At 40.4% G+C, this 12,502-nt stretch overlaps 1 protein-coding gene across 1 annotated transcript; it reads left to right on the forward strand.

Annotated features, from left to right (window-relative positions):
* The first annotated feature begins 6,257 nt into the window (after positions 1-6,257).
* On the forward strand, positions 6,258-6,821 carry LOC120068825 (uncharacterized mitochondrial protein AtMg00810-like). The gene has a single exon (XM_039020459.1). It carries the CDS (start codon positions 6,258-6,260, stop codon positions 6,819-6,821), a length of 564 nt encoding a protein of 187 aa, XP_038876387.1.
* The last annotated feature ends 5,681 nt before the right edge of the window (positions 6,822-12,502 follow it).

A 12,502-nucleotide genomic window follows, 5' to 3' on the forward strand; every position in this document is an offset into this window, starting at 1 on the left:
TTTTTTTAAGGAACTCGGCAAAGCTTGAGAATCGATAAAGAAGAGAGAATGAAACGAATATGGATGTTCAAGTGTTGAAAGTTGTAGATTTGTAGAAAATAAAAGTTGAGATTCCGCGAGAGAGAAAGAATTGAAGAATTCTTGTACAGAGAGACCGATGAAGAAAGGAACAGAAGAGAATAGAGATAAAGAAAATATGCGCGATTTTGTAATGTTTGATGAGAAAGGGGTAAAAGTACGCTGCGGCCCCGAAAAATTTTGAGTGTTTGGGCCAAAATAATCCTACGAATACTTAATTATGGGCACCCCCAAATATGATTTTTAACATTTTTTCCTTTTTTTTTTTTTTTTTTTTTTTGGAGTCGTCTATAGGCCTATTTCTAAGAAAGGTTATGTCCGAGCAAGAAGTATATGAATAGAGTCATGATTTGTTGTACTGAAACTGATTAATAGTTATATATTGTAATGTTGATAGTTGATCGATTTAATTAATCCACTATTTGATAATATGCCATCGATAATCGGCATAATGAAATGTGCAAATAAAGTAAACAATAGAGAAGAGATAAAGAGTGTCCAAAAGAAAGTTATCTCCTGACATTGTTCACCTTTAAATAGATTATAGCATTATCACAGATACAGACAGATATGGCAAACTGAAGGAGTATATACATGCACAGAAGAATTCAGAAATCAATAAGCCCACTTAACCTACATTTAATGTGTGAGTTTTAAATGTTGAAGAAAGGGTTGGTTGCGCTAGGGTTTTATTTGTAATTTACTGTATGGCCTAGAGGCTTCTTTTCTGTCGTAGTTCTATTTGAGCAGTCTTTCTGTATTTCAGTGGAAAACTTAATAATATAGATGTCGACGTCGTGTATTTTGTCTCCCTTGGCTAGCGGGTTGTTCCAGTGTAAAGATTAGTCTTAGTACTTTTTCCCTTTTTCTACTTTTATTTTGTATCATAGGTATCAGAGAGAAGAGGAGAAAGCCGTGAGGCCATAAAACCCTAGCCACCATCTGATGCGAGCTGCTCCTTCGACCAGATTAATTTTGAGATAACTGACACGATCTACACGGCCACGCTGCTCCAACAAAACAGAGACTGCTTACCTCGCCTTCTTCAACAACGCTCACATCTGCCGGCTCGCGAACGACAACCCAATCATTCACGGACAGATTGGAGTGCGCCCACAGATCCTCGAGCGGATGCCAACGCCAGGCCACCCTTCCAGCCCCGCACGACAACTCCAATTCATCCAAGTCGCACGATAGTGGTCTTCGGTGAGATCCAACCTGCATCCGTCCACGCCAGCCCAGATGTGTTTCGTGCGCCCCGACCCCTCTCTTACAAATGTTTCTGATCGTTGAACCCTCTCTGCATCAACTCGACCCCAGCATCCGCTCGATCGTCCCTCGCCAGCACTGGCTTCAGGCGTCTTCCGCGCGGCGACAACAGGCGCGGCCCAATCTTCCCCGAGCCGTCTTCGCAACCACACCCAGCACGGTGAACTCCCGCAGCCTGCAACTTGAACGCGCTCTGGGCAATGTCGATCCTAAACCGGTTGCATTGACCGAGATCGGGCGAGTGATTTCTGACAGCACACCTCCGGTCGGTCAGAACGGCTCGCGCCTCCATCCCTCATAACTGCGCGCACGTGACGTCGTCGGTCGTTTTTCTTCGCGACCGAACTCTTCGACCCGCAGGTTTGACCCGGAGAGTTGGTTCTAATGAGATTAAAAAGTAGATTTTTTTTCCTCCAGCAACAGCTCGCGGATTTCCGCGGCTCGCACTCCTCCTCTGGCCTACACTAACTCCAAAAATCGTCATCACCGGAATCATGACCCAACTTTTAATGAGCTACCAGCTCCGAGACACCCCCGTTAACACCCACTTTTCTCCCCCACCCTTTCACTTCTACTCCACCACCCACTCTCCACCTCACTACCCTCGGACTCGCACTACGGACACACTTCTCGCCACCGCCAATTACTAATTGGAGACCCACACACCCAGCTTACGAATGGCAAAAACTCACATTTCTCTTGACTTTCCATCCAATCCCCACCGAAGGCCTCTGCAAAGATAGACAGAAAATCTTGCGTTGTTCTACCTCTGGCGGAAATAGAAAACCTGAAAAACCTGGCCTCTCCCCACAGCACGTATTCTGGACGACCCAACAGATTTCATCTGCTATGAACAGCTCCTCTTAGTGGAGTACATGGAACCTCAATCTCGCGCCACCCGATTTCTTTATATGCGCGCGATGCGCAAAACGAACTCGCGCTGCATACACCACCACAGTTCGCTATTCGTAGACACACAGCAATGCCATACCAGCTCTTACTCCTGACTCCCCCAACTCCGCACCCACCAAGTTATTGGGAGAAGTATCGCTCCCAGCAAGAGGCGCCGGTAATGGAGCATGCACCGATCAATATCTCTTACGTAACTCAGCAGAAATTGTCGCTCCTTGCGATTATCGCGCACCGAATGGGGCGCTACCTCTCCATCTGCTTGCAGATCTGATCTACGCGAGATCTGTCTACCAACATGCCATGGGACGGGCGCAGGATCCGCAACACTTGACGGAAGCAATCGGTGTCACTCCAACGCTTTCTGGGGCTTCTAATCAAATATAGACGGTGTTTCACAGAGAAGATATTGATGGGCACTCCTACAACAATCGACTGAAGGGAAGTGTGGCTCTAAAATATGCTCGACGCAGACAGATTAAGCAGATGAATATTATCAGTTGTCTACATCTACTGAAGGGGCTCCGCTTTCTCGCCACCCCAAACTCACGTCCTAAGTCCATAGTGAGAAGAACTCCAGCCTAGTGGCTGTGCACAGGCTCGCAAGGAACCATGTGCACGGCGAGAGAGGACTAGTTTTGGAGCTTCGAATCGCGACAACCATCCAATGTACAATGACGCGTCAATCGATAGGAACACAGGGGTGGTTCTGGATCGTGGGGCTCGTGGCCGGCGACTAGGCAATGACAACGTTTGACTCCGCCTCAAGATTGACAAGTCAGCAGTGACTTAGAGGTGTTGCGTGGGTCGAGTGCAGGATGACACACTTCAGGATAGACTCAAGTCTTATGTTTATAGCATTAATGGTAAATGACGCACATATGGATTGTTGGATGTTCTGAGCAACAGATCACATGACCCGGGTCTTTTGATCATGTTTATAATCATATCACCCGAGTGTCGGGGCAATGAAAATATTGAGAGATCGCAGATGGCTCCTTTGGCCGCGCTGTCGAAGAAAGGGGAACGATCGTTCTCCGTTGAATGGTTTGAATTATTGTGTGTTGTGGTGGCAGTGTCTAGATTTTTTATAACTTAACTATTCTGCTAGTAAATATTAGCAAGGACTTGAAGCTGTCAGACTATTTTTCTCACCCCGAACATGTGTTTGTTTCAGGTGATCTAGCTTAGGGGACGAATGATTGGTAGCTCGCCCGACACGAGTAGGGGCTCTAGTTTCTGACTGATGAAAATTCCTTTAGAATGGTTAACTAAGAGATTGAGGTTATTTATTTGAATTTCGTTCTGTGTGGTGGGAGTTGATTTATGTTATGGCTTGACCGGGGTCTAAGGCATCCGTGTGTTCAATATTACGAGTACATGTTTTGTCCGCATTTTTCATAATACGGAGGGATATATATGGTCTCTCTTATAGTGGCGTGTGTGTAATCGGGCGCTGAAAGGACAAAAGTGGCGTGGTGTGTGGTGTGCGCGAGCTCGGTGAGACGCTTGAAAGAGCGGGTGCGGAGGGAGGGTGGTCTTGGTCATTAATGCAGTGATGGTCCTGCGGGTCCGCTCACCACCAGCTGACCGGTCTACAAGAAAAGTGGGTGGTTGCGTCACCTTTATTGAGGGGGGAGTGAGGACAAGACATCGGGGTGGGTGCGTGCAGGTGTTGACGCGGAGGTGAAGGTCGAGAGGTGTGCACTATTTTGCACAATTCTTAAGTGCGGCCGAGTGGGAGGAGAGAGCGGCGAGTTCAACACAAAAGATTGCCAATTTATGGAGTGACAGTGAGAGGTGCGCGATTAGTGGGGAAGAGTCATGTCTCGAAGGACGTCAGTGGTAGGTGCGTGGATAGAGGTTATTGCGAACAGAAGCGGTGGTGTGCCTAAGCTGTCCCAGCAAAATGGAGTTTGCGGTGAGAGGGAAAAAGAGTAAGGCGAGCGTGGTAGAGGGTGTGTGGGGGGTGTGGGGGGGTTATGGAGATCGTACGTACTCGTTCCTTTCGTATGTTGTGGGGCGTATGGGGTTAGTGTGCGCGAGCTGCGAGGCGATCACCGTGGTGAGTAATCGGGGGCGTGAGTGGGGCGGCTGGTCCCGGGTAGTGGTGGATGTGTCCATACTCAGTCGCGCTGCTGTGAAGTGTGTGTCCAAGAATTTTGTTAGGGAGTGCAACGAGGCGCGGGTGGTTGAAGTTCTGACGGTTACTTATTGCTCGGGGTGTGTGAGGGGGTGGTGGTGGGTGCTGTTGGGTCGTAGCCGATGGTCCCAGATGCGTACGAAAATTCACTCCTAGTGCCAAGGCGAAGGTTGGTGTCGTGTTGTGTGGCGTGCGGTCGCGTGCAGTGGGCTACAAGTGGTGCTGAGTCGAGGCCGCGGTCTCGGAAGTTGTTGTGTCATGGAGTCATGTGGTTCTCGAGATCAACCCGTTTTTTCCCGTTATTCTCTTCGGAGAGGCTGAGGTGAAGAGGGCCTACTAGGGTCCACTACTCCATCCTCTAGGAGGAGTGGGTGTGCTAGATCGCTGGAGAGCAGTCCGCGTGAGGCGTGTGTGTGCGTAGTTCGTATTGCTATCCCCTAATACAAGTCGTTGGAGTAAGTAGGTGAGCGTACAAGAGAGGGGGAGATCGTCATGAAGGGGGAACAGTGCCGTCTTGTCGCTCCTCTCCAAACAGTTGATGGAAGTCGTGAATCAATCGCAGTTTAAGGCGGTATCGAATATCCTGTTTGTGAGTATTGAGATTGTGGTGATAATATCTGTAGAATGTGAACAGAAGATATAGAAGATGGATGCAGATGGAGATGAGAAATAAAGCGGAACTGGGAAGGATGAGAAACTGAGGTGGGAAGGAGGCAACATCGAAGAAAATAGGGGCGTGGGTTCAAACGCAGAAGGTGGTGAAGGCGAAGTGGGTGATGTCTATTGGGAAGGGTGGCTGGGGTCCAAGGAGGATCGATGAGATCAAGAGTGCTACTTGTGTTGAGAGACATGGAGAAGAAAAAGCGTGATGCGTCCTCTTGATCTTCCGATCTAGCTGAGAAAAGAGACTACGGTCATGGAGAGAGAGGAAATTTGCCTGGGGGGATGGGCGTGAGTTACACTGACATATAGTAACTATCTCTGAGTGGGGAAGCTCTTACTAACCTGATCTGGATTACAGAATGATTCCGGTGAATATACATGTTTTCCATAAGAAACTCCGAGAGTGGAGGCGTGCAGGTTATGGAAGAAGTAAGAGCCCTACAGAAAATGGGAACATGGGAACGGGTTGCTCTTCCTAAGGGCAAAGACGGTTTGATGTAAGGTGGGTCTGTTACAGTGTCAAGTAAAAGTGGGGAGGGTGGCGGGGATTGCAGCAGGTATAGGAGCGGAGGGCTGGGTTAAGAGGTCAAGGCTTTACCGTGAGGACCTTTGGTATTGAGTTACTAGGCTGGACATTGTCTCGCTGGATAGCCAAAACTCAGATAAGCCATCGGTACTATTAATCTGTGTTGTTAAATAAGTTGCCTGTGACCAGTTTGGATGTGGAGAGAATGACGGTGTTTCTTAGTGGAGAAGTGAGGGGAGGGTCGTGAGGTGAGTGGTACAGGGGGCGCGGTCCGTGCCGCGTTGCGAGCGAGAGGTGTTTAAGGCATCGAGTGGTGTGTAGGGTTCGGGTAAGAGTGGTGGTGCTGTAGTTGGGTGTGAGAGAGAGGTCCGCGCAAGAGCGCGTGGTTTGACAGGGAGTTGAGCGCGAGGTGTTGGTGTAAGAGGTCGAGGACATCAGGGGAACTCGAGCCACATGTAGTTTACAAGGGTGTGGAGTGTCGAGGGAAGAGAGTGTCAGTACGGTTATTGTGTAGTGGTGAGTGGACGTGGTGGTGCTGAGTGAGGTGGAGTGAGTGTGTGCGTGAAAGTATGAGACGGTGAAACAGAAGATGGGCTGAAGAGGTTGGGTGAGAGAGTGGTAGAAGAGTGCGGGAAGAGGAGGTGTGGGAGGCGATACTGGTTGGTGGTGATGGGGAGATGGGCTCGATGTCGAGAAGAGGTAGAAGGTGGTATCTCACAACCGAGAAAGTATACTCTTGATCTGGATCTCCTCAAAGAAACAGGAATGACTGGGTGTAAACCTGTAGACACCCCTACAGAGTATAATGTCAAATTGAGTAATGTTAATAATGGAGTCCCTGTTAGCAAAGAAAGATATCAGCGATTAGTCAGGAAGTTGATATATTTATCTCACACGAGACCTAATATATCATATGTCGTGAGTGTTGTTAGTCAGCTCATGCAAGCTCCCTATGAAGAACATATGACAGCCGTTGAACGCAACTTACAGTATTTAAAGGGTACTCCTGGTAAAGGTCTTCTGTTCAGGAAGTCTAATAAACGTGGTATAGAAGCATATTTAGATTCGGACTGGGCTAGATCCGCTGTTGATAGAAAGTCTATGTCTGGATATTGTACGTTTTTCTGTGGCAATCTGGTCACTTGGAGAAGTAAGAAACAAGGAGTGATTGCTAGGAGTAGTGCAGAAGCCGAGTACAGGGCCATGTGTTTGGGGATATGTGAAGAGATCTAGTTGAACAAAGTATTAACAGATCTTTGACAAGACAGTGAGCTACAAATAAAGTTTTTTTGCGACAATAAAGCAGCAATAAGTATTTCCAACAATTCGGTCCAGCACAATAGAACCAAACACGTCGAGATTGACAGACATTTCATTAAAGAAAGACTGGACAATGGTAGCATATGTATTCCCTACATCCCTTTAAATCAGCAGATTGCAGATGTCCTTACAAAGGGGTTGTTAAGATAGAGTTTTGATTACTGTGTCAGCAAGTTGGGTCTGATCGATATTTACGCCCCAACTTGAAGGGGAGTGTTGAAAAAATGGTTGGTTTGCCCTAGGGGTTTATTTTTAATTTACTTATGGGCTTAGGGCTTCCTTTCTATCAATTTATTTGAGCAGTCTTTCTGTATTTCAGTGAAAACTTAATAATAAGATTCGATCGTTGTTTTTTCTCCCTGGCCTAGGATTTTCCATGTAAATTAGTCTTGTGTTTTTCCCTTTTTCTAATTTTATTTTTATCATTAAACATGCTACTCATGAAGTTTCAAAAGAGGGTTTGGTCATGACAATACCTTTGTAGTTCTCTTCACGTTTTTAGTAGAATCTCCACAAGTTTGGGCTGGATTCTTCAGAAAACCACCAACAAGATCTTCTCTACTATGCTCAAGAAAGAATGTGGTGGAAACACTCTAATCAAGCTGAATTGAAGATGAACTAGTGAGGGTGGAGTTGGGTTATTTAGGTTATAGCAGTAAGGATAAAAAGCTCAGTCTTCTTTCAATTTCCATGCATGAAGCTTCATTATATAGCCTTAAATCATGCAATAGAAGATGGTTGCATTTAGGGCAGCTCCTACCTGGTGTTGATTAAAGAGTGTATAGTGGAATTGGTGATAATACACCATATGTGAGTTTAGTGGATTTTTTCCAATTTTTAGGAAAAATCCAACTAACTCAAAAAATCAATTTCAAAAAATTGAATTATTATTTAAATAAAACTATTTTATTAAAATTTAGTTTTTATATAATGAATTCAAAATTAATTAATATCTTAATATTAAATTAATAAACACAATTCCATCAATATGATTCAAATTCATTATAATAAATATTTAAATCATATTATAAATATTAATTGATCTCCAATCTCGTTTTAATTTCGATTAAATTATAACGTTTTAATTGTATCGTATACAATTAATATGAAAAACATAAAATTTGATTTAACATTTCAAATTCATAAACCCTAAATTCAAAATTCAATCAATCAAATTACTTAATTCCATTATACCATTTATGAGCAGTTAAGGACCTATTGGACCTATAGATCATGAGCTCCAACGATTGTATTAATTGGTTTAACTCTTTGTCGAAGTTATTACTTTTCGTTAACCATCAAGACATGCCACTATAGCTCGATAGTTCACTCTCCTCACTGTAGATGTATTCTGTCCATGTAAATCAATAATCAGTAATTCGATCATTCACAGTCGTTCGTATTTATAGCTGGGTCAAAATTACCATTTTACCCCTATAAATACATCTTGTTCCTTAAGTCCACCCGCTCCGACCCTTTAAATGAACAATTGATTCATAATACTACTTATGAATCATGTCCCTCTCTCATCATGAGAAGGCAACGCCCCGATTGTTCAGACACTGAATCAGCACTCTAAGAGAACAACCTATCTGCTAATCTAAAACGGGTAGGAGTGGAATTCCATTTCGTAGGGCTATGTTCTCAGCTATCTATCAGTCTTATCCCAAAATATAAGGTTTATTGAGCAATGCTGTTGGACTACTTTCACCCATGTAGATCAAAGGAAAATCCCGAATAAACAGAAGTTCATAGCTAGTCTCAGATTAAGATTGGGTTTCCTAGGTTCTTTAGTATGAAATAGTCATTTAACAGTAAACGGTCGTTATAAAGAAAAAGTAACTATTTCATGTCTAGTTTTTTATGCAAACTCATTGCATAGGATGCCTCCACTCACATGTCTCTACATGAATAGATCTGTAGATCACATCATTTGTATTAATATACAAAATGAGCCGTATCCAATAGTGTTAATAACTCTCAAAGTTTAAGGATAAGGCAACTTCTAAACCCAAAAAGTCAGAAGCCGATCTAACTAGATGTTAAGCCAGAGGACGGTATAAGTTGATCATCATATCTCCAAAAGATCATTAAGCTCAAAATGTCGATGCTAAAAGAACATATCAATCCCAAAAGCTGATCATCCAAGAATAAAACAAACTTAAGAATAAAAGTTTACTTTTTCAAGAGAAAGCATCAAATGATCGAATATTAGAGATTATATTCACTATCATTGAAATTTAAAACAAATACAAAAGTTGAATTCAACGAACCAAATTCTCCGAAAATTCTCGTCGAACAATTTTATTTTACGAAAAAGTTGTGGGAATTAAAACAAAACTATATAATATTTAATTTCTTTAATGATAAAAACTACTATTTTTACAAAATTATATCCAAGTTACATACTTCTTGACTAGCATAAAAAGGTATAATGAATGAACAAATATTAAATAAAATTAAAGAACAAGATAAAAGTTAAAAAATAATGAATTATGGCTGAGATTTTGGACATAATTCATGATCTGTGACTGAGATTGTGATCGAGAATCATAAATCCGACTGAGAAACCAAGATTTCTGGCCACAATCTTAGAGGGAAATTTTGATTTTTTAAAACTTTATTATTATTTTTTTTATATGTCACTGATACAAACTTTCTATTTTACTCCATATCACCAATTGTTAAAAAAAGAATTTTATATTAACTTTTTTTGTTTTTCTATTAAACCAAACAACAAAGAAAATATTATTTAAAATGAGCCGATAAGAATAAATGTCAAATTTAAGGTTTCGTTTGAAAAAAAAGGCAAAATATATCAAAATTGTGAAAATGAAAAAATTGAATTAAATAATAAAAAAAATAATAATGCAGAATTATCAAAACTACTCTCACTTAAAATAAAAGACCAAATGTTCACATATTGGAGTTGGAGAGTTTCTAAAACCGTCCAAAAAACAACAAATACACTATGTTTTTTATGAAAATGTATCCAGAATCAATATGCCTTTTATGGTGGAAAGAGATAATTATATAAAAAGAGTAAAAATATCGTAATAGTATTATAGAAAATATTAATAAATCACACAGAGCATGGAATATAAGGAGAGATTGACGTTCTTATGCTTTAAATATAATATGTAATATGATAGCTACTGTTCGTGCTCGTGCTTCTTCGGTTGACCTTCTTGGTCTAATCTAGTGTGTAATGTTTTTTCTTTTTGATCTTTATTTGTTTTTGTTTTGCTGCGTCCCTAGTTTGTAGGGTTTTGGGTTCTTTCTCTGCTTCTCCCATCGTAGTCTGCGTCTTTATTTTTATGGGTTGTTTTTGTTCTGGTCTTATCTTGTGGTTTTGTTTTGGCTTGTTTGTGCTTCTTTGTTTGTGAGAATGACTTAGACTTCTGGCTCATTACAAAAACTTTCAAGAAAAAGTTGTATTTGTTATCCCACTGGATAGATTTTGATTGACTTAGAGAGTTTAAATATGAAACTTTCTTTTGAAATCACAAAATGTTGTGTAGCATAGAATGTTTTCCCACATGCATACTACATATGATGGATTCAGGGTTTGGGTAATTGCATTTGATCTAAAGATAAATAGTTTTTACTATTGTTCCATAGTTTTTTACACTGATTCGAGCTAATGGTTTTAAATTTGTTCAAATCCTTCTTCGACAGATGTATGACTAAGTAAGAATATTATGTTACCTTGAGAAGCAACTGACAAAGACGATTTATTACCGAAGTTACCCTCAATTTACTTTCAATGAAGTGATTCTTCCACAACACAACAAAGATCAATGCTTGAATTAGAATAAGGTATGTTGTACTGGTCTTAGTGATATTTCCAAATATATTAATTATTTCATACATTTGTTGAAAGTCAAGTGACGAAAATGTCAATATCTGAATTTTCCTCTTTAAAACGAACTAAAGCAAAAAAAAAAAAAAAAAAAACATAACATGAAGAAGTATTTGGATAATTAATTTTCAATAAATGTCTTGGATTTGAATTTTGGGATAAGTTCAAGAATAATGTATTTTTGAAAAAAATGACAAAAGATTGTGAATTTTGAATCACTTTGTATTTTGTAATTCCATTGAAACATTAATGATAATGGGAAAGGAAAGAAGTGAAGAAGTTCCCACATCGGTGGAAGCTGAAAAGAGGCAAGGAAGATGGAGTATAAAAGCGGATGTATGAGGACTGAAAAATTCATACTTTCTCGGCCTTTTGGCTAAGATCAGCCCACCATGGTAGCTTGCTACTGGGGCTCTCGGGTGTCGTCCAAGTGTTGCACTACTGCTCGGGCTTTGCGCACCCCTCAAATCTCTAGTCTCAGAGCTTTTTATTCATTGGTCCATTTCAACCCAAATAATATTAATTAGCTTTTGGTCCATAACCAAGATCTGACATCCACTGAAGGCCTGAGATTAGGATTCTGGGTGGTATATTGTAATTTCACTCATGAAAATATCTCTTATTATGTTGAAGTTGGTTGCTCAAAGCGAATATTTTAAATGGAGCCATACCAGATTGTGGGTAAAGGAAAAGAATTTTATTGGATACAAATATAAATATCATAAAAACATATTGTTGAATTTATCTAATTTCAACAAGTATTCTATTTTGTTTATTAAATTTTATGTTAAATTTATCTATATTCTTAGAAATATATGAAAGTTTTGATAAAAAAAATAATAAAGCTACAAATTAAGAAAGTTGGAAATTGAAAAAAGTGTACATAAAAAGGGTTTAATTCTTTTGTCGAGAATAGCATTTTGGATGTAAAACTATAGAACTATGTATAATCAAAACCATAAAAGTTGAAAACTTTGAATTGAAGTAATGTAGTTAATTATTAAAAAAAATCAAAATCTTTTTAAAATGTCAATTCTTCTAAATTTCAAAATTTCATCAAATGAGAGGAATTAATTATATTCTCAAAATCTTGTCAAACCAGGGAAAAGACAATTTTCCCAATCAAAATTTTGAGGCAACTTGAAATTTTAATAAAAATTTTAAAATGTTACAGCTAACCAATATATCCTCTAACCAAATCTTCCATTGAAGGTAAACTTGTTACCCTTTTAGTAACTAAGAAACATGAATCTGGATACAAGGCATAAATGACAAACATGTCTATAGTCACGAACATTCAAGGAGTAATAAAGCCAAAAATAAGATGACAAACATGCTAAAATAATACTTTTCTACCTGCGGTTCATTCACAAAAAGATTCCAATTTTGTCTATAGCCACGAACCTACAAATAATACTCATGGTAAAAACAGAGCAATAAACAATTGAAAACGAGAAGAGAAATAGTGTAGTAACAGAGAGAAGAAAAGGAAATTGTCATCAAGAGAATAAGAAAGTGATAATTCAAAATGTTCTAAAAGATGTTTTAAACTTAAATTGAGCATTTGTATGTTATTACCCGCTTTAAAAGTCTTTCCTGTTCGAATTGGGCGCATCAGTGGGTTTTGTTTGCGGCAGATATGGGCGAGCATCGAGTTCTTCACAGTGGAGGAGTTCTGGACTGGATCGAGGATCGGATCAAGACTTGGATTGAGGATCAAGTTTTGGACTAG

This window comes from Benincasa hispida, unplaced genomic scaffold (genome assembly GCF_009727055.1).
Source record: "Benincasa hispida cultivar B227 unplaced genomic scaffold, ASM972705v1 Contig1133, whole genome shotgun sequence".
Classification (NCBI taxonomy): domain Eukaryota; kingdom Viridiplantae; phylum Streptophyta; class Magnoliopsida; order Cucurbitales; family Cucurbitaceae; genus Benincasa; species Benincasa hispida.